Raw genomic sequence first — 27,306 nt, 5'->3', positions numbered from 1 at the left:
TTTTATTGCGACAGTATGCCTTAGGGCATAAAGAATACATTACAGATATAAGTGAACCCCCGTTTCGCAGAGAAACGCAAGGAGGGAGAGTGAGTGGGGTCTCAGTATCCACCGATGGAGGTTAGGTGGTCTGCCAGGGTTCGGGCCTGTGCCTCGGAAATATCGCGTTCTGGCCTCTTCCCATGAAGGGTGCGTCCACATATGGAGTTCCGTGTCAGCATCTTCTTCAGGAGACGTGCAGAAGGACAGCTCTGTGTGAACGGGGTACGGTAGCGTGGAATTGTTTTATTCAACATGGTTAAGAGCAAACTAAGTTAGGAGGCCGGCTGGGGGAGTTTAAGAACGAAAGAAGGGCGGGGTCATCTTCACATTTATTAAGCGACTGCTTGTGACCTTGGGCAAGATGTAACCAGAAAGAAGATATCACATCGTCCGCTCAAATACAGCCCTTTAACGAAAACAGACGGAAGCGGAAAATCCACTGTCGTCTTTGTTCGAGTGTGTTGCTGGTTGCCGCTTTGTTGGGAATTTTTATTTTTGTTGCAAACCCGGGGAGGCTGTCACAACCACGGAGCCCAGATTCCGTCGTTGTTATCGGGAAATCCCCTGGGATCGATCGGCTGGATACCCGGTGGCACGGCCGAATTGATGTAGTGGTCCAGCCTTTTCTGCAGAGAGGCCACCACCTGAAAATCGACGGGAAAAGAAAAATTGACCCAGTGAGAAACAACGCAACCGGTGTTATTTATTTATTTATTTATTTCTTTATTTATTTATTTATTTATTTATTTATTTAGGGCCCTACATAGGTGGAGGGGAGATTTGGTTATACAATACAACATTGTGTTACCCGCTGAATTCTTGCCCAACTGGGTTGTCCGCTGGAGTAGAATTATAAAACGTTCAGTTCGGCTTACAACATTTTCAAGAACGGAAACTAACTGTTCGTTGTCTAATCTTTACCCGCCTTAATCGATTTTCCCGCACTGCGCGCACATCCCAAACTCCCCCCCCCCCTCCCCCCTCCCTTTCAGCAGGAAACCTCTGCCGCTACCGAATCTCTCCGCCTCACGTTTCAATTTAAGAGCAATTTAACGCATAAATGTCACTTATTTCCATCTCACTCTTTGCTGCATTCTATAGTACACCTTTCGTAAAGTTCGATTTCCCTATTATTTAAACTCTATAGTTCATTTCATAAGCTACGTGCAGCACTACGGAGGCTGTTTTGTTGTCAACAGTCCGCCCACAGTGAGGGCACCTTACTCACCGTGAAGGAAGCGACAAAAGGCGCCGAGGCCTTGCGGTTCCTCCTGCCGAGAGGGGAGAAGGACGTGCCCTTTTAAGGCCCCCTTCACGGTGGGTTAGGCGTGCTCAGTGGGCGGACTGTTACAACAAACTAGCCTCTACAGTTCTGCACGTACCTTGTGGAATGAACTATAGAGCCTCAGTTAATTTGCAGAGCCTGCTCTTGTAGAAGAATAGCGAACCCCAATCACCTAAATCGCGTACGTTTATCGCAGCGATTCCACGATGGTTTGCAATGTTGTTTAATGTCCTACTAAAGAATATAGAAGTTTTATTTCCGCACCCTTATAGGGTTAATATCTATTCTTTGCAGGTGCGCACAAAGCTTTTACAGCATAAACACGCTCGCGAAACCATAAATTACGCCCGGCGGACACACCATTGCGTCGTGGGAGTCACAGAATATGAAAATTCCCCGCATTTCCCCGAGGGGAAGAATGTGAAAGTGCGAATGCACGAGTTGAATTTGCGCGGTTCGGTAATGTTCGCGAAAGAGAGATCACACACACACACACAACTACAAAGAAAGGAAGATGCATTTATTCACAGACACCTATTTGTGTTGTCGTTGTACTTGATTGCTAGAGCGGATCTCAGCTTTGAAATTTCGTGTCAGTACTCCTTTAAGCGGGTGCATTAGCTCAGTACTCCTTTAAGCGGGTGCATTAGCCCTTCTCACGCCCGATTCCTGGCCAATCCCCCACGTGGGTATGTGCCATGTCAGCGGCCAGGCAGCGCGCGCCCATCTCCCCCCGTTGCCAAGGAAGACGAGGAGATTCCTGGCCAATCCCCCACGTGGGTATGTGCCATGTCAGCGGCCAGGCAGCGCGCGCCCATCTCCCCCCGTTGCCAAGGAAGACGAGGAGCGCGCGCACCCGCAGCTGTTGCTATGCGGACGGCGGCGGAATGCGGACGGCGGCGGACGCTTCAGGCTCGCTTAAGAAGTGCATTCGCACTTAAAACAAAGAGAACTTAAGTGTGAACTACCTCTAAGAACTGCCCTCGAAAGGCTGGTGCTTACTTTTGGGAGTACAGAAGCCAGGTTCTTCAGCTCGCACGGGTCTTTCTCTAGATCAAACAAGTACGGCGGCTTCCCGCTCACGAAGTTTGACGGGCGACCATTGCCAGAGTCTCGGCAACGGAGCGTCGCCCGCTGACGCCAGTTCTTGGGAAACCGGAGTGTTTCCAGGCGGTAGAGGTCCCTGTATACGAGGCGAAGGGTGGGGGGGGGGGAGGATATAAGAGAACTTTGTTACCCTGCTACCGCACATATGCCTTCGGAGTGGTCAGAAACGTCGATTCCGGCAGTTTAGAGAATAATCCAATGGTTGGTATCAGATCAGAACTGCGCTGAGGAGCACCGTGCGTGGAGAGAGAAAGAGAGAGAGAGAGAGAGAGAGAGAGAAAAAAAACTTTAATGAATACTGAAGAGGTTAGCCCCACAAACGGCAGGGCTTGCTACTTCAGATGGGGGTGAACATAGTGCAATGAAAAAAATAAAAGAAAAGCGGAAGAAGTGCGCAGCAACAATGAATGAGAGGGAGAAGAAAATAAAATCAGTTGGGAACGTAGAAAAAATTTACAGCACTAGGAGCAAAAATCTGAGGATCCTAAGGTTAAAGAACACCGGTTAGTCCCGTGTCAGACAGAAAAGTTAAGAGAGCCTTTGTCCCTCGCGCCGCGTCAGCGTGATTTTGCCACGAACCAAGAAAGTGACGCAGCTCTAAAGAGTTTCCACGTAGCAGTCGCACTAGAGTTCTTTTAGCTGTTTCGCGTTGAGTGGTATGCTGCGGGCAGTAACACAAGACATGCCGTATGTCTTCTCTCACAGAGCACACAGAGCACAATGGCGAGTCAGTACGCGCTATGACTCATGTATTCGGAAAAGCCATGACAAATACGCCATGAAATTTTGTCTTAAAAGTTGAAACCTGATAAGTAGTCGTGGGACAAAAAATGTGGGGAAATTCCGCGATGTATCTCCTAATTAGTAAGCAGTCTTGCAAAAAAAAAAAAAAACCAACCATCTTTTATGCAGTACTGTAGAAATTACATCGCACTGTTAACTACGCTATTGAAAGGACAAGATATTTCATCAAATTGCTACCAGTTATCCAATAGTGCTGCGACAGAAATAGAGCTGTTTCCACCGCCGCTGCCTTATGCAAAGCGAAAAACATGTGACCTACAAGTCCCCATCCTCCGCTTTCACTTGTCATAAACTCGCTTAATTTGAACTGTACTCGCGCTAAACTTTTTGTTAAAGAAAGAGATGTAATTTTCAAGCGCTGCATCTTCATAGGAAACGCCTAATTTTTTTCGGGGAGTAGGCGATGTAACGTGCTGATGGTGCACGTACCTAAGCTATGAGGCACGCTGCATTGGAGAATTACTGGTACAATTCCGCCACCTGAGTATCTTAAACCTGCGCCAATATCCCGACACGCGAAATTTTTCGTTATTCGTCTCCATCAGAAAAACAGTCGTCGCGGTCGGGACCGAACCCGCGCCCTTGTGCTCAACGACCCAACGCCCTGGCAACTGAACCGCCAAATCACGTTTGAATGTAACCATCATTGACCTGATCTTCTGCCACTGAAAAGCTTGACCAAAACGTATTTTGTTGTCTCCAGCTTGATACCCCGCAGTGGAAAGTTGTGCACGCACCAGAGGTTAGAGGCACACCTGGAAATTAACTCCCTGCCTTGAATTCGAAGAACAGATATACAGAATGGTTTCGAAGTGGTTAAATGCGGGTCCTGAGTCTTGTGCATCCTGTAAGTACTGTCGGGAGTCAAGTGGTGCCCAAAGTGAATACACGTAACGGAGACTTATCGTTTCGCCGCCTGCTATGTGCTACCTATCACATTAGGGAGGCACCGGCGGACAGTCGAACAAACAAACCCACACAGCGAATAAATATTACGGTCGAGTTTTTTTTCTACCTCAGTGCCCGTGCCACTCTGGAGTTCGCCATCAGTTTCTCCAGGTCCGCCTGTGGTCGTGGTCCTCCAGTCGTGCGAAACTGGGTGTCAAACGTACCGTTCACGCGCACGCCCTGCACCAGTTTGTAGTTTTGGTAGCGCAGGGCGGCTGTGCCATCGCTTGGATCAATGTTGTACAAGAGCTCGGTCCGAGGCGACGTATTGTCCAGCAGAAGTTGACGCCACATGTCCTGGCCGTCCAGCTGGCGAAGGCGGCCTGGTTTGCCTCCTGGCGATGAAGAGCGACGCGTCAACATCGACGCATTTGACCGTCAAACCAAATTCAAGTAGAAATATATCGCGCTAACATAGTCGCCGGCATTAGCAAGATTGTTTCCGAAAGATTATGCTTGGTACAGAATGTGTGTTAGCTTTCATATACCCGATTTTGGACTTTTATTGCCAACGTAAGGAACCGACACCACTATGCGCCCGCATTTTCAGCTCCCTTGAATAAGCTTCGTGAGACTTTTCATATATTAAACCTGAACACGTGGGTTTCATCCCCATGCAGGGCTTCACTCCTAGTGCTTGCCCGACGATTTGATTGATTGTAGGGTTTAACGCGCCGACGCAACGCAGGCGATGAGGCGCGCCGTAGTGGAGGGCTCCGGACTAATTTTGACCACCTGGGGATCTTTAACGTGCGCCGAAATCTCGTACACACGGGCGTTTTTGCTTTTCGCCTCCATCAGAAAAGCGGCCGCCGCGGCCGGGAATCGAACCCGCGACCTTGTGCTCAGCAGCGCAACGCCTTAGCCACTGAGCCATTGCGGCGGGTTGCCCGACGATTTATTGAGTGATTGAATTGAGTGGCCGTTACATTAAGCTGTGAAATGCACTTGTACGGCTAGGTTGTCGCCGAGCTTGGTTCGTTTTGCAGAGGACATCTGCGCTTGTGGGGCCTAAGGTGCGGGCGTGGAAGCATCACCATAATTTTCACTTTCGGCCTTTTCGTTCTTCTCTCTGTTACTTTGAATAAGAGCGCCCTTGAACGACATATGTTTAGGCTTAATGTTCGGCACCCGTAACATGAAGTTTAACGGTATGCTAAACGACGTGAAACTTATTGAACGTCAATCTGCGGTTACCGTTTGACGACGTTAGGCCTCATAAAGTAACCCTAGGCCTAAGTTGACGGTGGCGCATACCCTCTCTTCTTCCTTTCGTAGGAGTCCTTGCTAGTCGTTCCGCTGCTTCACGCTGTTTGAGTGAAATAACATAACAAAGTTTGAGTGAAATGAAATTAAAAGCGATCTCTAATTAGATTATGTCAAGTACGTTATGTTTGGTTTAGGGTACCTTTAGGTTGGGTTTAGGTTAGCAAAGTGACATTTAGGTTAGGTTACGTCGGAACAACCTTTTAAGTTGCGTGATATATGGGCAAAACGACCAGCAAACAAGCTCCCCCCCCCCTCACCCCCCCCCCCTCGTGCTCCCCCACCAGAACTTCAGCTGTTCCCTTAGCAACAGTGACTCCGCTCTTAACGATTCATCCTGACTGCTGCAAAATCCAGACAGGTAGGGTAGAAACGCTGCTGCGCTAATAAAATTGGTTGACATTGACCACCATACCAATGAGTGGGAAGCGATCGGTTAAAATACGAATAAAATGGTATTGCGAAATGAGTTGCAAAATCCCCTTTCGATGGTGAGTAGACAATATGTTATTGACAAACATAATAACCTGAACGCTGCCCAAACAATAGAAAATTTGCGATCAAGCACACTTAATTAGCTTTATGAAACTTGAAATAACTACAGTTTTATCCTTGCAGAGAAATATGGGGCTGTCCGTTTCGCCATGGCGTTGTGATGTTGCTGGATTGGCCTAGATGAGGCTGCTTCACGTATTTTTCGGATTTGGCGATACTTTTTTATGGTGTACGTGCTGCCTTTCTTGCTAAAGGTACTTCTATGATTTGAATGAAACAAACAAAACTATATAGCCGTATGCGGGAATAAAGCGCCATTAGCCTAGCAACAAAAAGCGAACGTTGGTTTGCCTCGCAGGCATAAAAGTTGAATGTCAGGGGTTTAATGTCTAGGGCGCACGTTGGCATGTTTGTTCCATTGGAAATCTCATAACGAAGTAATTTTCGCAAGAGTAGAAAGTGGCGTATGAAGCAAAAGCTGTAATTTACTTTTAAGCCTGAGCTGCCGAACATGACAAAGCACTAACCAGCGGCGCTGTAGAGCGTGGGCAGCCAGTCAGTGACGTGCATCATCTGCTGAGACACCCTCCTCCTTCTGGAGACCAGCGGTGACCACAGAAAGGCGGCAGCTTTGCAGCCTCCTTCCCAGAGGGTGTTCTTGGTGCCACGTAGGGGCCAGTTGGAGCCGCGACTTGCGTGGGGGCCCCAGGGCTGGCCTCCGTTGTCGGAGAGGAACACCACGATTGTGTTGTCCAGCATCCGGGCCTCATTCAGCGCTTCTACCACAACGCCCACCGACTCATCCATTGCGTCAACCATGCCTGCATTGCCACCGAAAGAGGCAGGCGAATTGACGACCGTAACGCGATTATTCAGTGTTGGCTTGACTTTCATTAGCAGCACACTTCGGCATAAGTTATCGTAAGTGCTAATTAATGTTAACTGGCCGAAAAAATATTAGATAGGACCCCTCGAACTAGTCCGGAGTGACTGCAATAACAACGAATTGTATAAATAAAGTTTCTCCTCCCCCTTCCTCGGTAACGGCTGCTGCTGATTCTTCGCGTAAGCCATAGCGTACTTTTTTCTTTCTGCTGAGCATGCTTTAAACGCAATCGCTTATGCTCATGCTGATATTGGCGCGGACATGAACACATGACATGTAACCTTTAACCACGGAGCAAGAATTATTGAGGAGGCGCCACAGTGCTTGCTTCGGCGGCGCGATAAAGTCACGGCGACGGGCACGGCACCGGCGCGCCCTCTGTCGCGATGCGCCAAAGGGAAAAGTCTCGCTAGTTCCGGGTCAGTCAATGGATAGCCGGCTGCCGTCATGGGCAGACGCCGCCGACAAATCCCTCGCGCGAGTGGACTTTCATTGGAGTCGCTTTGCGGCGGAAGAAATCTTCGCGTTTCAAACATCGTTGCCACGGGTGTTTTTTATAGAAAGCGAAACCTACAATAAAAAAAACATGCGGTTGAGAATCTAGGTATGATTAGTTCCGCTGAATGATGGTTCTTATCCTCTATTCCATTAGTTCATATTTAGACTGTCCTTACTTCCCTGCCCTGTCTGTGCAACCTGAAAATCGCGCGGAAATCTGAGAAGTTCGCGAGAGGCGAGAGCGGCGAGAGAACCACTCGTGGCCAGAAGGCGGCAGGTGGGTAAAGCTGGCTCTCAAATGTGTCTAAACATGGATGGCGCCATGATGCCACGCTGTAGTTGCCAGATCAGGAGTTGAAGATACGGCTAACAATTAAAAAAAAAATGAGGTCCAAATTTAGGGCCCTAAGCTAAAATTAGGCAACTTGTATGGCAATAACTGAGTATATTTACGAGTTTGTATGCTTTTTATAACTTTTTTCAGCGCATTCATGTTTGACGAACAAAAATAAATGAAATATGAAGCAAAAAGAGGGGAGCGGGCTGCGGCGCCAAATTCATTTTAGGTATTTTGTGAGATGCGTCAGTCATGTGGGAGTAATTCACAAAGGTTCCCTTTACCACACCTTGGTGTCTGCTGTGTCATTCGTTGCTTGCGAAAACAAGCTTGTCTACCCCCCGCTAAAGCCCGCGCACTGCCGACGATACGGAATAAAGCCGCCGTTGCCTATCTTCAAGGATAGCTTCACTACATGTCCGTAGTGGCTGCTTCCGATTTTAACTCGCCGTCAGCCGGTCATATCATGTTACGCGAGACATTGCTGGGAAGATCGGCTCCTTTTGAGAGTATATGATTCGTAAATAAAAACAAACAAAATGTACGAAACATTTTACCATGCCTAGCGTATAACTAGGCTCTTGTTTACGTGTGCTATTATACTTTCACTGAACAGTGTTTTACTTGAGTGAGAGATAATTCAACCGCCAACTGATAATAACAATGGTAACTCTATTTGCACAATAAGGTGGGTTTTTAGAGGATGACAAGGCGAAGCCGAAAGGTTATCCCGAATGTAGGTGCAAAGGTAATCCCGAATGGTGCATGCTCCTTCGATCGCTGAAACACGCATACAGAAATTTTCGAGAATATAGTTGATGCTTTGCATGACACATTTCTGAAACGCGGTGGATCAGCGACGTTATTTTATTACATCTACTTGCACTTCCACTCCCATATGGCCCATGTACATACCTGCACAGAGGCGGAGGTGGAGGAGTAAACTTCATTCATGTGAGATGGGCACCCGTCTGGTGGGGCGTTAAGAAAAAAATATTCTGTCCTCCCTTGGGGGCCTTTGCTAATGAACGGAAACGGCCAATTCCGTTCACGTCCAATTATCAGGACCACCCCGCCTGAAGGCGGTTTTGCCTGAAATGCCTGCAGGGTTTGGCCGGAAATCCGTCTGTCAATAGAAACCGCCTAAAAAGGATCTTGAGATAACGCACATATGCGCTTTCTTGGGTCGCGATGGGACCGTCATGTATCTTGCGCAAGGTGAAGTCGACGAAGGATATATGTCTCCCTTGAAAAATAAATGAATTTGGTTGTAACTATAAATTAGTTGTTGCACCTCATTAGTTCAATCACAGGGGTTAATTTTGAAACAGCTGCCAAACATAACAATAGCAGGTGAATTAGACTGCCTAGCATGAGGCTATCATCATTCGCTAGTGTAGAGTGTTCAGAAACTTAATGTGTATTGCATATGGCAGTCATTAAGAAAGCCGATAATAAATTGAACTCTCAATTTTATTATTTGCGACAGTTACATCTGCACGCATCGGTTCAGCCAGGGCCACCTGGAGGCGTTCTTCAGCTGTATACACCAGATAAAAGGAAGGATTGCGATATGCGAATGCGATACACGATAGGAGGAAGGAATTCGATATGCGTAGCACAGCTTTCTCATTTATGCCAACATCAAACCAGTGGCCGCAAAGGTGTCACGCCAGACCTTGTCGATTTTCCACGCTTCCATTCCAGCGTGCTCACAGAAACAAGCACGATGACGAAGTTGCATTACCGAAGCTGGGTTCAAGTAATGCTGCAGCTGATTATGAAACCTCTGGCTAATGCTCGTTCAGACTGTGGTCACCAGCATTCTTATTTTCATCAAAAATAATGGGCCATCACAATGCCATCAGCCCGTGTATCATGTGCTACACACCATAGAACATATTCTGTGTGGCAACTCCGGCAACGAAAAAAAAGAAATTTGACATTGACAGCCTTGCCCTCTCATCCTTCCATCGGTTTTGTTTGAGGCGTGAGAAGTCGAGGCAGGCAAGATGAGCACAATAAAATCTTGCGCACAAGTTACTTTTCATACGTACATTAATCTTTGGCTGTCAGAACAAGCAAAAATAAACACAGAAAAAGCAAGGGGGTCATATGTAGGAGCAATTATCATCAAACACATTTTATTTCACCACCAGTAATCCCACCAGACCTCTAGAGAAGCTTGTGATGGTAATAGCAAGGTTACGATGACCTAATGTGCGACTTCAAAGAAAGGAAGAAACTGTAGAAGAAAGCTAGCGAGGTTAACCAATGAAAGAAGAACTGTCAGGCTGGCTGTGCTACATGCGGAAATGAAAATAGGAAACTGGAAAGGAAATGAAAAGACTGGTATAAAGTAAAGGATAGAAAATTCGGGAGAAAAAAAAAACATGGCGTGGAAATGGCCAGTACAAAGACACCACCATGGGCGAAAAAAAGAAAAGGCATAAAACAAGCAAGCAAAACGACAAAATGGGCAAACGAAGGATGCTGCATACTGGTAACACCCCTACAGCACATGCGACTGTTTTTATCTATTATTCACTTCAATCTGCTTCTTCAAGGCAAGAATTGATTTGGCTACTGCGGCTCCATCTCGTCTAAAACCACTGAAATATGACTGATGTTCTGTGAACATGATGTAAATAGGGTACACAATTTTTAATTGTTTAAAATTTCTCCTGAAGTGTCTGCTCCTTTGTGGCAAGGTTTCGTGCCTAACTGACTCATAGAATTGCATTTGCTTTGTTCATTGTTTGCTCGTTTATGTTGCCTCTGCTTGTATTTATTTCGTTCTTCTTCTCTTCTTCAGTGCTTAAGTTTTTTAATCATGAAATTAGTTTATCTTCAAAAAGGTTTTTTGGCTTTTAGCCCTGTCTGTTTTTGGGCTTTAAACTTGCCATAGCTTTGCGGGAGTAAGTTAGTTCCCCACATTATTTTCCTCTTTCTTTATTCTGGGAGAGGGGGGCATGACATTTTAAAAGGTAAAGAGCCCTGCAGCGACTAATTAACACTTGCACTACTTTCTTTGTGGTTGGAAGTACTGAAAGCTATAGTTCCGCAAACCCAGAATGGCAAGACGTGTTCTACATGATATCTACTAGTCTCTTGTTTGCTTTTGTTGAGATTTGTTTAGGTTGCTATCAAATACATTAATTGCAACCTAAAGCAACGCCAAACAGTAATAATAAGGCTGGTGTGACGTCCTCCAAGCATTCAACCAATGCCCCGTCTTCTAATCTTACCTAAAAAGAGGAAGAATCTCTTGCGTGAGTTTCTTGATGCACATAGCTTAGTAAAATTAGCCTTGCGTATATCATGGTTATTGAATTTAAACTAATCCAAGGGCACTACCTAAGTGCCCTTGTTGACACACGTCCTGCCCTGTAGACAGGCATTTACACTGTCTGAAAAAGCGTGTTTGTTTAGCATAAAGTGGAATAACATTTCGAGTTACATTTATGCGCATTTTTTAGTAGCATTGTCAAGTTCAAACTTCTATTCGCTAGAAAAGCAAGCGGTTATAAAGAGCACCTCTACGGAGCGCGAAGGCAGCATCAGCTGAGACATTCTGGGAGTGGGGGGGGGGGGGGGGGGGGCGGAAACATGGTAAAATAGCGTGATAGAGACGGGACAACGAAGATACTACACAGGACTAGCGCTGGATATCAACTGAGTTTTTTGCCCCACGCAAACAAAGATACAGAAACAGAGCATGCGCGAACTCGGGCAAAGCAACCAGGAAACAAATCAGGAAAAAAAAGCAATCAGGAGATGTGGCTAGTTTTTAAAAGAAGAAAAAGAAATGGTCTGGGGGTATTGGGAGCTCATCTGCATTAAACCCAGTCCGGGGATGTGAATAGGGGGGGGGGAATACAATAGGATGCAGAAAGGTAAAGATTAGAAAGGTGAGAAAGAGTAGAAAGGAGGAGTTGCACTGCGGTCGATTCCTTCGCACACACCACACCTCGCTTGTGTCATGCTGCGTCCGGGAGACGAGAAGCTTCGACGGGAACTGTAAAGCGTAGAGGCGAGCTAGCTGTGACGAGGAGCGAAGTCTGCGGAGGTTCCGAGCTCTGCGGTGTTCGCTCGAATGGAGTGTGGCCGACAGAAGGGTAGCGAGGAGCAAGAGCTAGCACTTGATGGCCCACAAAAGCACAGTAAAATCCGGGCGACATCCAAATGCAGGGCGACGGCCCGTGCGGTCAACGAGCCGCCGAAACGAAGCTTGGGGAGCGCGAAAAAACACGTCCGCTCAAGCTCGAAGCGACGGCCTAACTCTCGCGACGCAACGCAAAAGGCACCTCCGAGCGTACGAAGTACGCGCTACTCTACGCGCGACCCTTCTTAGTTGCGGAGAATTCAACACTGCATCTAGCGCATTAACTTGGCACGAACATTGGCTACCTACCCCTGGAAAAACTTCACACAACGTTTTAACACACGAAAGTTGTCCCTGCGCATTCACGGCAACGTAGGCTACCAGTTGCCAGGTGAATACCCATTACTGCCGCCAACTCTAGTAGGCAAAAAGACAGCGGGCAACGCTGTAAGGGTGGCATCAAGGCTGCGCTCGGGTTCAGCACGGTTTCAATACATGGGCTGGCCGGGCAGCTTTTCCTCTGGAGTCAGTAGTATTAACTCTATGGAAGGCGGCGTCGACAGACGTTGTCTGCTCCGGGATTCCTTCTAGTGTTTCGTTTCAAGCGCGGTACGGCTTCTACTAGGGCAGTATTTATTATTAACTGCTTCTAAAATGTCCAGCACTTCTATTTATGTTACAGAAAGAAATATGGCAATTTTCACAATATATTCGATTATATTGCGATTTTTGTGCGTCGCGTCCGTAGAAGAACATGTAAACTTTGGCAACCGCGCTTGACGCGTCATCTGTTGTGCTGCTCCGCAATCTGCATTTCCTCCTCTCCAGACACTGATATTAAAGGAGACATGAAGACAAAATACAAGTTTGTTCTATTGAAAGATTTCGTGTTTTATAGTGACCCCAGCGCTTGTCCGGATACAAGCGATGCTTTATTCACTGAGAAATTCATCAATTTAGGTAAAATTTTGATTTTCCCGCTAAATCCTATGGGTTTTCGTGGTCTGCAATGAGATCACAGGAACCGACCGCTCTGCACCCTGTCCGCCGTACAGGGTGGAGGCACGTATACGATGGCGCCGCCATTTTGGGTCACTCACTCGCCGCCGAAGCAAGTCATTTTATAAAAACCGCGCTAAAATTACCGCCGCAACGCGGTTTACTAGCGAAGTTTGAATCATCTTATCAGTTTCGCATTGCTGAGTCTTGTGGGAAACGAAAAGAACAACGCGTTGAGCACGTTGACCCAACTGCGGCAGCACGGGACCGTTCAAAGCGTGTCTCCACCCTGTACGGCGGCGCTGGCATCGAGGTATTCTACTGCAGCCAATTGCGCACGGCCGGGCAATAGCGGCGGCGTTCGCGCGTTTGCTTACGTTACTGAACCTAGAAGGCGTCACCATACCGTGCAAGCCGTCGTCTGCCTTTGGTTTGTTTTTGACCGTATTTAAACCTGGCTTGTTTTTGTTCTGGGAGAAAATAATCGTTTCGTGAAACATAGTGCTCGCTCGACAAATATGGTCACATAAGACACCGTTGCTTGCGTCAATCCGCCAGTGTCGTCTGAGGCAACCCCAAAGCGCCGCAGTTCTGTGGAGCTAAACCAAGCATAGTTCGCGCAGTGACAATAGCAGTACCATCGGTACTTCTATGTTTACGTGTGCTTTCGTAACTTCCACTGTTTGTCCCATCATTCTTATTGCTTTAAAAAGAATGAGCCCGAAATTTAAGCTCGTTTTGCAAGCTTATAAGCACAGCCTAATTTGCATTTGCTTTTGTCGGCCTCTGCCAATCGCAGAGCAGGCTGGTATGACATCAAGGTTCTCTTGCGGGAAATAAGCTAGTGGGTCGTATGGCCATTGCCTTTTTTCCTAATTATATAGCTTATCTGAGCGATGTTTACGTTAAAACTGGTGTCAGTATGATTCTAACGAGGCCGTCTTTTGAATGAAACGAACTTGTGTTTTATCTTCATGGCTCCTTTAACGCGCCGCCCGCCCGCGCTGTCCCAGCCCAGCGGATTCCCTTCTCAAATACTTCTTTCTCCGTGCCTTTAACAGCTCACGTTCCCTCTCTCTGATTCGCTGGAAATATAATCTAAAGATATTCATTCATCTTCGGCTTCGCTTGCCCCGTAACACCCTGTCACCTCCAGTCCCTCCCGTTCTTTCCCGCTCCCCCTCTAATACATTTTTTTCCCGCTTTCGCTCTTCTGCTCGCGCACAGTCCATTGGGATTCTTTGTTTCTGTTGTGCCAGCAGCGCTCGAGACGACCTCTTTGGTTTAAGTGTTTGCCTTTGTATCCCCTATCTTCTACACCGTTTTAACAGCGTAGCTGTTTAAACTTGAGCTCGGTCCGGTGGCGTTAGAAAAAGCACGAAGAAAAAAACTGCAACCCCTGTAAAGGGTGCGCCACTGCAGATAGGGTATTATAACATTGAAGCCTGCTTTCGCGCATGCTCGGGTGTCGGAATAAGGGGTATATGCTTATGCGCACCTCTCACTGTACCAGTTTAAAGGCGATAGTCTTTCTTGTGCTACTAAAACGCATAACAAATTGGGGAAACTTGCTGTAGAGGTGAAAGGCCGGAGAAACAGCGGAAAAGGGGGTCGATCTAGCTTACCCCCCCTCCCCCGCTGGGATTCTCTGTCAGTGTGGGTGATCGACCGGAATGGCCTTGTAAAATACAGCTAAACATGACCTCACCCCTCAACACTTGGCCTAGAGTAGCAAGAACATCGCGAGACCTAATAAAACCTAGCAAAGCCTAGCAAAACCTGGCAAAGCATAGCAGAACCGGAAGAAGCTAGGCCGGCCCCCAGCTCCACTGTTTCTCCAGCCTTGCAACATTAGTGCACGCTGCGCCAATTTTTTAAAGGCGCTTTTTCACTTGATAATAGAACTAGAACCAAACGGGTATGTTTAGTTAAAAGAAGACTGGTATGCTCGGTTATATACCATTAGCTTTCCCCAAACATGCCCGTGGTTTGACTTGCGTGGAATAATGGGGCGAGTGTAAGCTGCGGAAGCAGTTTTAGACGTTTGGAACGGTCTTACCCATATATACTTCGTGTTTAAAAATTCATTCACCTATTATTTAGCCGGGCGGTCGAATCGAGTGGCAGACGGACATATCAAAATTGTCGCGTTTGGTAGGTAGCCCAAGAAAAGTGGGCCATGTATCTGCTCGCTTCGATACAAATGTCGTCGAAAAACACGTCTTCTGCCTCCCGTGCCCCGGAAGTGTCTCTCTTCTCTCCAATGCCCATTTTTCACGCTCCGAAGAAGAAGAAGCCTGCGCATCAGCTGCCCTGTATTTCGTGTCTCTTTTTCTGTGGTATTTTGATATTTGTGCAACCATTTCCACAAGAACGACTGCCTCTTCACGGAGTTTTTCCCCGTATGCATCGCCGGGGTCCTCCTTGGAGTCCGCCTCCATGAAAGGCCACCGCACACCGAGTGATGCTGCCACCGCAGATCCCATCATGGCCCCCCCCTGCTGAGAAGCCCTTAGCTGCCCCTGCGGAGGACTCGCCATCTGTGCCACCGGTACCCTGCGACGACGACAACACGGGTAATGCCCCCTCTTCCCAAGGAGACGATGCCACGATCGTGGGTGAAAGAGAAGACGTCGCTGAGATGACTTACGCGGACGAGGAAGGCTTTGGGCTGGTAAGTCACCGTAAAAAGCGTGCCGTCGGGACACCTGTGATCGTGTCCCCGACTAAAAGCGACCACGACCTTCGGAAGGTGAACCCCATCACCATGTTCTCAGAGTTTCAATCTCTCCTGGGAAAGGCTCCGATTCGGAGTAGATTCACTGCTCAAGGTTCCCTGCTTCTTGGCGTAGCCACGGAGAACGATGTGAATGCTTTGCTGCGATGTGACCGAATCAGTGGAATTTCAGTGTCTGCCCACCTACCTCACTCGTACGTGAAGAACACGTGCATCATCAAAGGTGTGCCCAAGTGCTACACGGAGGAGGACCTTCTGAGCTATCTCGAGCCTCAAGGAGTTCTGCATGCGAGAAGGATTATGCGTCGGACTGGCTCTTCGGGAGATAACTGGAAAACGACCCCATCTGATGCCGTAGTGTTGTCGTTCGCCCCAAACACTGAACGGCCGAACATGATTAACCCGAGAGGCACGCAACGGCTGATTACACGGATACGCCTCCACGTTGCTTCAAGTGTCAACGCTTTGGGCACGTCGCGAAATTCTGCAAAGGAGAGCAACGCTGTAAACGGTGTGGTGGCCCGCATGACTTTCAGCAATGCAAGGAAAACTTTGCCTGCGCCAACTGCAGCGGCGATCACCCTGCAAGTTTCAGCGGGTGCCCATTTCGCGTTAGCGCACTACACAGGTGGAAGGCTTTCATTGAGGGACCCAAATCACCTCCACCGCCACCAGACAGTGACAGTTTTCCGGTCCTGCTTCCACAGGAGTCCTTAAAGGCGACAAAAAGCACGGAACCTAGCGCCAGCGTTGCACAACCAGAGCCACGAGATTCCTGCACCACTCCTGCAGTTCAACGCGGACGCGATCAGTACGCCAACGTCTTGAGGGAGCGTCGTGCCCTTTCAAGGGAAGTCAAGGTAGACGACTATTCAAAAGTTATACGAGCCCTTTTTACAGCCCTCCGGTCCCACCTTGCTTCCATGACACCAAGCTTCTTCAAAACCATTCTGGATACCATGCTGAACCTGGAACCTATCATTTGGGGTTTACTGCGACGCTCCTACCACAGTTTAATGTCCCTTCTGAGCATCATGGCCTCTAATTCAAGATCCTTTATGGATGAAGTCAAACACGCCACCATACTCCAATGGAATGCAAGAGGCCTCAAGCCCCGTTTTTCGGACTTTAAATAGTTTGTGTTTATAAACAATTTCCCCATCATCGTCATTTGCGAACCGAACGCCACGGACGCCTTCAGGCTCTCTGGATATGAAGCATTTGTGTCACCAGCTAGTGATGCTTCTAGTAAAGTCCTGGTTTTCGTCCGATGGGAACTAACATATAATCTCCATTCTGTGGAACCTCATGACAGCAACCAATACATTTGCCTCACAGTGAAGTGGAAAAGTGTCTCGTTCACACTCATAGGAATTTATTTATCTCCTTCAGGACGCTTCGATTCCAACAGATTAGACAAAATCATCAGAGACACCCCTGGTCCTTGGGTCCTTATGGGGGACTTTAATGCCCATCATATGCTTTGGGGAAGCCACAGAAATGATCCAAGAGGTCGAAAACTGGTTTCACTGGCGTCCCGTCATGAGCTTTGCTGTGTCAACGATGGCAGCCCAACATTTCTTCGCGGTACGACGTATAGTAGCTGTCTGGATTTGGCTTTTGTCTCTAGAAGTCTCATTGACAGCATTCAATGGTTCACAGACATGTAAACCCGTGAAAGTGACCACCTTCCAACATACCTGAGGATCGAGGGCTTTGATGGTTTTCTTCCTGGGAAAACCATTCGACGAATAGACTGGAAGAGGTTTAAATCTCGCATGGAAGATCTCTGCTGCGAAGGGCTCTCCTCGACTTTTGAAAGTGCCTTAACCAGCCCTGCACAAGATTCCATGCGTTCTTTCCGGGTGCATCACAAGCTTACAGAATTTGATGAAGTGCTAGAACATCTCAGAGCTATTCGTCGTCGTGCAGAACGAAGATACAGGCGCACCAAGTCTATTCATGACCTTCGGGAGGCCCGACGTACACAGAAAAAAATTCAACGTCGCATCGTACAAGTACAAGCACAGCGCTGGAAATCGTTCTGCGAGAAACTTGATCTTCGGAAACCTCTATCTCACATCTGGAACACTGTCAGGGGCCTTCGAACAACAACACAGCAACGTCGGCCTTTCAGTGCTTTGGCGCTTCATCAGAAACGCCGAGAGGTCGACGTAGCGGAGGACTTTTGCTTAAGAATCGCCAATGGTCCAACTTCGACCAGCCAAGCGGACATACGCGTCGTCCCCGTATTACGCGACTCCTGCATGGACGTCCCATTTTCAATGGAAGAGCTCGATGCGGCGTTACATCTGTGCTGAAGTAGATCTTCACCAGGACCAGACGGAGTGACGTACGCCGCCCTGCGTCACCTCGACCAAGAAGCCCGTCACACTCTTTTGTATCGGCTGAACCAATCATGGCAAGATGGTTTGGTCCCTGAGGATTGGAAGGGTAACCGCCTGGTCCCAGTTCTTAAAGCAGGCAAGTCTCCCCTTGACCCGGCATCATATCGTCCTATAGCCCTTGCAAGCTGGATTGGAAAATTAATGGAAAGGATGGTTTTAGGTCATTTGGAATGGTACCTTGAGTACCGTAAAATGTACCCCCATGCTATGGCTGGATTCCGACGCGGACGTTCATCCATCGACAACGTAATTGACCTTGTCACATCGGTACAGCACAACAAATCACTCAAAAGTTTGTCAGCCGCTTTGTTTCTAGACATAAAAGGAGCGTACGATAACGTAATACATGACGCCGTTTTGGGCGGCCTACAAGATGCAGGAGTCGGTGGACGGACATTTAGATGGATCCAAAGCTTTCTGTCAGGAAGATATTTTTTTCGTTTAGACTTCAGATGGCCCAACATCACAGCACTTTGTTTCTCGTGGAGTCCCGCAAGGAAGTGTGCTTAGCCCTACATTGTTTAACCTCACGTTGATAGGACTTACTACCGCATTACCAACCAACATCCACCTATCTATCTATGCTGATGACATCTGCATTTGGGCATCAGGAGTTTCACGCCCTCAGATTCGGGCCCGACTTCAGAAAGCCGCAACACTAACATCTTTGTTCCTGCGTCGAAAAGGCCTGGAAATATCTCCGGAGAAAGGTGCACTGGTTGCTTTCACCCGCACAAAAATGTCGCAGTATAAGATTTCTTCAAATGGACAACATATTCCTTACGACAAAAGTCACCGTTTTTTGGGAGTTATCGTGGACCGGGATTTATCATGGACTCCTCAAGTTTCATACCTGAAAAAAAGGCTAACAGCAGTGGTCCAGCTATTCAAGTTTCTGGCCGGAAAGACGTGGGGTGTCTCCGTGCACTCAATGTTACGCCTATACGATGCCCTGTTTCTCGGTGTTTTGCGTTACAGCCTGCCTGTATTAACCAACACATGTAAAACCAACCTACAGGCAATTCAGGCCATACAGGCCAAGGGTCTTCGTACATGTCTCGGTCTCCCGCGTTGCGCCTCAACTGTGGCCACAATTTGCGTTGCAAGGGATCACCCGATCACAACCCACATGACAGTGGAGACACTGAGGGCACACATTAGGCAACTCACCCGGTTGCCCCATCACCACCTTGCATCCCTGCCTTCAACACGACCGCAGGCATCTTTTTGTAAGGTGGTTGCCGCTCACAGTGGGAGCTTGCCATCGAGCTATGCACCTCCGTCTCGGCCCTCGTCGCCACTTTGGTGCCTGTCACAGCCACAACTGCACCTAAACATCCCGGGAATAAAAAAGAAAGCGGACCTTCCACCTAGCGGTCTTCAACAGCTATCCCTACTCTTTCTACATGAGACATGCAGAGACCGGGTCCACGTCTACACGGATGGGTCGGTCACCACGTCCAGTTCTGCCGGCGCTGTTATGATACCAAAAAAGTCGACCGAAATTCATTTTAAGCTTTCAAACTCGATGACGTCAACCGCTTCTGAATTGGCAGCTATTCAGAAGGCCCTTCTATTCATCCAGCGGGGATCGCCAGAAAAATGGGCTGTGCTATGCGACTCGAGGTCCGCTCTTCAGTGCATCCAATCTGCCCTCCGCCGCCACCCATACGAACAACTTGTGGCTGAAATCCGGTGCTTATATGACACATTAGTCAGGCATAGACATGATATTGTTTTCCAGTGGCTCCCAAGCCACTGCTGCATTACTGGGAACGAACAGGCGGATAGAGCGGCTCATGGCGCCCACACAAGTGCAAGATTGACCCACATCCCTCTATCACGCACTGATGCAGCAAGGTCGCTGCGGTCGATTGCCCGGGAAGTCACTCTCGCTAAGTGGAATACACCTGAGTTCTCAAACGCTCGTCTTTACTCACTCGACCCAGATTTGCAGCGCCACCTACCTGAAAACGTGCCACGCTCGGACACCACCTTACTTTGTCGCCTGTGGCTAGGTGTTCCCTTCACCAGTACTTACTCCTACACCATTGGAATGGCCAACAGCCCTCCTTGTGATGCGTGCGCCATCGACGAGATGATTGAACACCTTCTGTGCCATTGTGACCGCTTCATAACGCCGAGACAACAGCTCTCTACCACATTTCGCCGACTCGACGACCTCCCCTTTACAGCGCAGACAATTTTGTGCCATAGGCGTCGTCCGTCACAGGCCGAAAAGGCTATAAAAGCCCTACTGCTTTTTTTGAAGGACACATGCCTGTCTGAACGATTGTAGGGCTATAAAAGCCCTACTGCTTTTTTTGGAGGACACAGGCCTGTCTGAACGACTGTACGGACATTACTATAGTGCAGTGCCCTTAGTTCGCCAACTTTATCAGTGGACCGTATTAGTTTTGTGCATTTTCTGGTTGTGTGCGTTGTTTGTACCGCCTTTCTAGTTGCCTGGTCACGCCTTGTGTTTTTTCTACTTTTCCTTCTCTCATTTTCTCCTTTAATATGTACCGCTGTCCTTTCTTTCCCTTTCATTTCCCGTATCCCCTCCCCCCTGAGTAGGGTAGCCAACCGGACAGTATTCTGATTAACCTCCCTGCATTTTCCTGTACTATTCCTTCCTTCCTACCCCTCGCGCCTCACTTTGCCCATGATAAACGCGATAGAGGGTTGCATCCTTCAATTCAATTTTCCCGCGGTCCACAGCTCGCGCGCCAACAATTTTCGAAACTTTCGACTGTTTGAATTAGAATGCCATCACGAGGTTGTGGGGATCGCCACTTTACGCGAGCCACTTTCTGCCTAGCTTTCCTTCGCGGCCAGCGTTGCACAGCGCTCCTCACTCGCGCGACGGGAGCGCCCCAGCACCCGGAGAGTTTGGTGTCGTCGGGGTGGAGTCGACACTTTTCCCTTCTGCTTACCCGAGAACCAGTTCTTCCTCCGCACTAGCGCCACCGTTTGACAAGGTCTGGTGGGATGTAGCATGACGAGAGGACGGTCTCTCGTCTTTGGGGATGCGGTAGCGCGCGGACGTTTCGGAGAGCTGGTCCGGACCTGGGGAACGTGACACAGAGGGGCGCTTCCGGGCGAGCTGGGAGACTGCACCCGCGCTCGCACGCGCAGTGCCCGGCTGCTCCGATATTCCATCGGTGAGTCGAGCCATCTCGATCTCTCGCGTTGTTTAATGCCTCGCTCCCAATGTTGCCGTTATGGCCTAAGTTTAGTCTGTATGCAGTATATTTTATTTTCACGTCTCAATAAATGCTGCCATTGATGTTCTGCACTTGTCGCCTCCTGCCTTTGCCTGTCTCGCAAACAACGGGCCCTTCCACAGCCGACGCTCGCAAGGTATGTTCGCTGGACGCGGATGGTTGCTGGGTGGGGAATAACTAGTGCGTGAAGTGTAGAACCCCACAAGGTCGAGGCTCGAATGCGAGCCCTTTTCAAATTTTTTTTCCGTTAAACCAGTGCTTTCGAATCATTTTTTGAATTCCCTATCCCAAAAATCAAGCACACTTCTATTTTTAATTAGAACAGTGACAGTGTCAGTTACGTAGTTAGGTTTTGCCTCAAATATGCCAAATGTTTTCTGTTTGCTGGTCAACGTGGACCGATATGAAGTACGCTCCCAGATTTAGTAGTTCGACCAATGTTTTTGAGCGGGATTGGTTACTGTTAAGTTCGAGGACTATGTCATTATCTTTCTAAAGTAATTGTAGTCGTTTCCTTTCTATACAACGGATACACCAAGAACCTAAGCGGGCTTTTACACTTCCTGCTATTAATGGGAAATTCTAGGCTACCCCACAAAGTTTATCGCAACAATATGCGCGGACACACACCAATACCGCACGCAAGAATTGTACAACAAAATTTAAAGGCTCACTTTGATAATCGCAGAAGATTGTCTTGTCATCTCGACCAACTTCGTGGTTGTCATCCAACATAATCATTATTTATTATAGTTGAACATGCTGTACCCGAATTCGTAATAGGTAGCTGCTTCGCTTTTAGTGAACATGTGTAATCTTACCCGCATATATCGTGCGGTTCTTCTCTCCAATATAAGGGAACTTCTGTATATTCCTCAGAGGAGCATCCAGTATGACCCCGGACCCTGCGTGGGGTGCTTGGTGGCTCAGGAACAGAAAAAAGGGCTGCGAAGCATAAAGCCAAACAAGCTCAACTCATAACAAACCATGTTTGAAACAAGTCTACTAGAAGACAGCAATACAAAACCATCGAGAAGTTCGTTCGTTAAGGCATAAAACCCTGCTCTTTTTACATGGTTTCCCACGGGTCAGCAGGTGGCTGTTGTCACGATTGGACGGTGTGGCATGCGGTAAATTTATTTTTAAATTCTGAGGGCGTCAGCATCACTAAAGCAAACCACAGTTTGACCTTTTCGATAAGAAGCAACAGTTCGACATGCAAGAGTCTCATTGCGCTCGCGATATGTCCCGCCACAAACACGCCATTCAGGCTTGTGCCCCGGGGTATTGTCCTTTTTTACCTTGCTCGTGTTCCTACTCCTGATGAGGTTGACGGCTCGCTGGGTGAACAAGGTGGTCGCGTAGTGCCCCGTCTCGTTCCGAAGAGGCTCGGTCCCGATCCAGAAATCCAGTCCCGTTTGACCATCCTACAAAGCCCAAGCACAAAGGAACACGATGACAATATGTTTAATGAATGGCCAGGATTATATAATCAAAGCGGGCTGCTATATGTTATCGAGAATAGAATATGCGTGAATGGGAAGGGAATTGGGTTCGCGGGAAGTGAATACGACCCGGTGCTTTTGGGCCTGTCTGGATTATCTTCTTACGATCTAGTTAATTTGTCTGCATGCACAATAGTATAGAAAGTAGTCAAAATCCCTAACAACATTGTCACGCTATATGCAGGAAACATATATGGCATTAGTTGCATTAATCAAGGTCGGATAGTGGCTTTGTACAAAGTACATCTAATACCTGTGCTACACGGACGTTTCAAAGGCCTGCCGAAGGCCTTCGAATAAATTGTCTATCGAGTGCCCCATTGGAAATACATTCGGCAAACTTGTAATTGAGCTTTCAATTCTTAATTAAGACGCTGGAATATAAACAACAAGCAGCTGCATATTCAGACAAATATGATGATATGACTGGGCAAAGGAACCTATGACTGCTCAGACTACAAGCCTTGTTCGTGGTACAAGAAATGGAAGAGTCGGTGAACACACCTATATACGACTGAGCACCAATGGACATAACAAATAAATAACACGTAGCGTTAAACAAAGCTGTAACTTGGACTATGCCGATTTCTCAAATTTCCAAGGAAACTTTCCACAATTATATGCACAAGTTACGAAATGCTGCCATGAAAGGCAAATCAGTGCCGTATTTTCCGGTCTATAAGTCGCCCTTTTGTATAGGTCGCACCCCCACAAAACGACAGTTCCCCCCCCTCCCCCCCCTTCCCAAAAAAAAAAAACGTATATAAGTCGCACCGGTGTATAAGGGGCACAAGTGTACAAAACGCACTTGTTAATCAGGCAAACCCATAGAGGATCAGTTAGTTAAAAAGTGCGGCGAAAGTACATGGTACATGCGGCAGCCGCCGCCTCTGAACGCATCCCCCAATAAGCAGTGCTAGACATGTGCATCTACCGACCAAAGTCTAGACAGAACTAACTTCTCAAGAATAGTTTACTGATGCACACAGATGGCATGTACTTACACATGGCATTTAGGCAAAACCATCGAAGCTTTCTTCCTCCGAATCGCTATCAAATAATTCATTCATTTAGACAATAGAGCTATGTCTCAATGGGCACTGACATCACGCAGCACACAGGCACCTTTTGGAGCGCGGACCACGCGCGGCTGACACGTACCGGATCTATTCCATACATAAGTCGCACCTGTAGGTAAGACGTACAAACAAAAATTTCAGAAAAAAGCCTCAACTTATACGCTGAAAAATACGCTAATTCTTTGCTCTTTAGCGCGAAAGTGCTTAAGAGGCACAAAACTGCACAAACATGCTGACCTCTGTTGGTCAGCTCGATCGATTGAGTCATAAATATGAAGTGTATTTGACATATGAGGCGTTTTTTTTTTTTTTCGAAATGAGCCGGATCCAGAAACGGCAACTAACTCGGATAAAAGTGCAGTGACAAAAAAACTCGGCAATTTTTCATAAAAAAGGGGTGGCAAGAAAATAGTTGAGATAACTCCCTGAAAACGCGTATGCAGGTGGTAGTTCGAATCGAAAATGAGACAGATCCTGCGGTTTCACGGATAAAAATGAGCCAAATCCATTTGCCCAATGAACGTTTGCTATTGGCTTGACTGTTCAGACTGTTTGAGGGTGTTGTTGGAAGCTTTTTGTTTGCTCTTCGGAGCTCACTTATGAATCCAGACGGTAATTAGGAGATCAGCGAAAGATGCCTCTCGCGCCCAAGGGCTGTAGGCCGCCACCTGAGGGGAAGGAATTCAGAAAGGCTCCCACTTCCCCTTCCTCCTTTAACCCAGTTTTGGGCAAAATAAAGTTATTATCATCATCAGATCTGTCCCCTGATGCCAACGACGAAGTGAACTGAACAAGAAGCGAACGAAATGAAACTGAGATATGTAAAACAATGATTTCAGTTCGTATCACTTTACCCTACGAAATAACTCGGGTTATATTTATTTTTTTATCACATATTTACCATTTAAGTAATTAACTACATAGCCGCCGCTTACAAGCTATGGCAAGTCCCCCCCCACCCTCTGTTAAGAGTACGAACCAATTCATTAGGGCGAAGAAGAAACTATGAGCAGCCTTCTTGCGAAGCGCTCTGGAAATTCATGGCAAAGCAATGAAGACCTTACTTACTTCGTGAGTGCCTTCGGGAGGGCCCAAGATAATTATCCTAGAGAAGAATTAAAAAAGCGCTGCTAATGGGACCAAGAGGACTCACCTGCCCTCCATGTATAGTTCTACTGTTCTTGAAGCCCTGTTGGATATTGTTGATGCCTTTTCCACCAAAACTCAATCGCACCATGCTTGAAAGTCAATCTAAATAAAGTTTTCATAAGAATGCCGCATCAACTTGAGTGTTTCAATTCAATATGAGCCAAATCCAAGCTTATCACCCCAATATCTCTCATATTAACGGCATAATCTTTAATTACTTCTTGCCATAAACTTCCCCTAGCTAACATGTAAAACATATCATATAATAGCTTTGACGGCATTGCATTTAGATCCGGTAAAAACTTCTTCTTGTTTCTCAACTTCGCATTAGGTGGATCTGGCTCATTTCGAGAAAAAAAAACGCCTCATACGGAATATATTTGAAAAAAAAAAAAACAGACTACATTTGGATTCCATCGTGAAATACACCACACGCAACACCGGCGGTTGCATGTGAATGCAGAAAATTCCGAAAGCTTGAAAACTAGAATCCCCATCTCATACGGCTTTCCGCACCACGATTTGTGACAGTGCCAATCGTATATGGTGAAACTAGATTGATGGAGCTTGTCAAGGAAAGTTTCCTGAAGCTGAAATAAAACCAGTTACGGGTAAAACAATGCGCAAGAATTGTATAGAACTCCTGCTGAACGCGCTTGTTTAAAGTAATTAAGAGCCATTCCCCTCTGTGAAGGTGCATGACCAGCAACGCTGTCCAAAAAACACATCACATGCATAGTTAGTGAATGTGCATGTACTTCTTTTTCTAATAATTTGGTAATGATAGTGATAATGACTTTGTGATTAATTAATTAAACGTTGGGTGTCTACAATTTTACCCTACACAAGGATGTCGATTTCACTTCTGTAGGTACCAATGTGTTGACAGCAGACGGGGCTTTTACATTTGTTGCTTCACTGTGACATACATAACTCCGAAAAATAATGGAGCTCACCATAATGACGGAGTTGTCATAGCGGTTAATAATCACATATGTTGTTGTGGGATACTTTCGATAAAACAATTGGGTTACGTCCATTTTCTCTCACTTTCCTGCACATTCCCCGTACAGCAGAAGCGAATTTTGCAGCGTTTACAGCTTCACTGTGAACGAACTGATATTGACAAGAAAATGAAACTCAGAGTAATGATATAGCCGTTTAAGCGGCCAATTGTAATATGGTTATGTGTCGGGAGGGTTTCGATAAAACCAGGATTACAGGCGTTACCGGGTACTTGCTCTGGCGGCGCTATTATTCAGATAAAAGCTGGTCGGTTAGCTGCAGCAGGATAACGCTTAGTTTACGGTATTGGGTCCTCTGAGCTGGAGTTTACAGGATGACATGCTGCGCCCAATGAACAAAGGCAACCTTTGATCACGGATAGGAAAATTCGGACGGAGAAATTCTCGACGAATTCCGTAGGCGAGAGATGCATCCGCTAAAGGCGTTGTCATCCGCTTTCGTGGAGTTACTTTTAACAGCCATACTGCATTATTCTAGGTTGTAACACTATTTCTGACCCAATTCAACGTCGTTTATTAAGAGACCGTACGGTGTTGTTATAGGGTTGATCGACGTAACAGGGAGTGTGAATTTCTTATGGCGTATCGTTGCAGTGGCGGGTACGCCTTCGCTATCTTCTGTAGAATCCTGCAGTGGTATGCATTATTACTTCGACAGACGAATGCCACAATTTGGTTATGGTAAATGCGTACTTCGTTGACGCCAGGTTAAAGGGCATCATCCCGGTAGCCACTGGTTTATCTTCGTCTCCTTGTCTCGGATTAAATAAAAGGCGAGCGACCGGGTGGTGTAAATCAGAAGGAATAGGAAGAAATGTTAAAGTAACAAACACAAAAGTATCGCGCCAAGAAAATTTTGAGTGTCTGTACAATACTCATGTTAACTTCAATGGGCCACGCCGTCCGTTGTGCGAAGTATGCCCCCGAAAGATAGGCGCACCCGGTGCCGTACCATTTCGTAGGTGTGGTTGAAGTAGTTTTCTTCGGCGTTGAAGAACCCGTAGAAGGAGTCGAATCCACGATACGTCGGCGTGTACTCCTCTTTAAAGTTGCCCAAGTGCCACTGAAAGATTGTATGGAACGCCACTCATTTGATCCTGTGGCCGTAGGGCTAGAAAGCTAAGTATACTGGACGCACACAATCAGGAAAACGGGAATTTTACGTGTTACCCGCATGCTTTCACATGTCAACGTAAAATAAAAAAAGAGTACCTCATTTTAAAGGGTGTTAAATTTGAATATTTTTGTTTTTATCTGTATGAACAGTGTTTACGACTTTTTAATTTTTAATGGTTGATCTCCTTAGCATTCGCATGCCTTTCACGAAGACATAGGATTGAGTACAGTGCATCCCAGTGCCAGCCATCGAGATATGGGCAGAAAGCTATCGCCGTCATCAAAGTT

General features: G+C 47.2%; 1 protein-coding gene across 1 annotated transcript in view; it reads right to left on the bottom strand.

Annotated features, from left to right (window-relative positions):
- Nucleotides 1-335: 335 nt before the first annotated feature.
- LOC144167707 (arylsulfatase B-like) overlaps nucleotides 336-27,306 on the bottom strand; it is a 31,556-nt gene continuing 4,585 nt past the window's right edge. Inside the window, exons 4-10 of the mRNA XM_077696892.1 lie at nucleotides 26,855-26,965; nucleotides 22,446-22,571; nucleotides 21,966-22,089; nucleotides 6,475-6,768; nucleotides 4,254-4,521; nucleotides 2,330-2,510; nucleotides 336-686 (exon numbers count right to left, since the gene is read on the bottom strand). Coding sequence (XP_077553018.1) covers nucleotides 561-686; nucleotides 2,330-2,510; nucleotides 4,254-4,521; nucleotides 6,475-6,768; nucleotides 21,966-22,089; nucleotides 22,446-22,571; nucleotides 26,855-26,965 — 1,230 coding nt within the window. The 3' untranslated portion in view covers nucleotides 336-560. The remainder of the gene's footprint in view (nucleotides 687-2,329; nucleotides 2,511-4,253; nucleotides 4,522-6,474; nucleotides 6,769-21,965; nucleotides 22,090-22,445; nucleotides 22,572-26,854; nucleotides 26,966-27,306) is intronic.

Source organism: Haemaphysalis longicornis, unplaced genomic scaffold (genome assembly GCF_048455015.1).
Source record: "Haemaphysalis longicornis isolate Haplotype H1 unplaced genomic scaffold, Haemaphysalis longicornis Haplotype H1 scaffold_2, whole genome shotgun sequence".
Lineage (NCBI taxonomy): Eukaryota > Metazoa > Arthropoda > Arachnida > Ixodida > Ixodidae > Haemaphysalis > Haemaphysalis longicornis.
The sequence above is the reverse complement of the archived record's forward strand: the minus strand, read 5'-3'. Positions and strand labels throughout refer to the sequence as shown.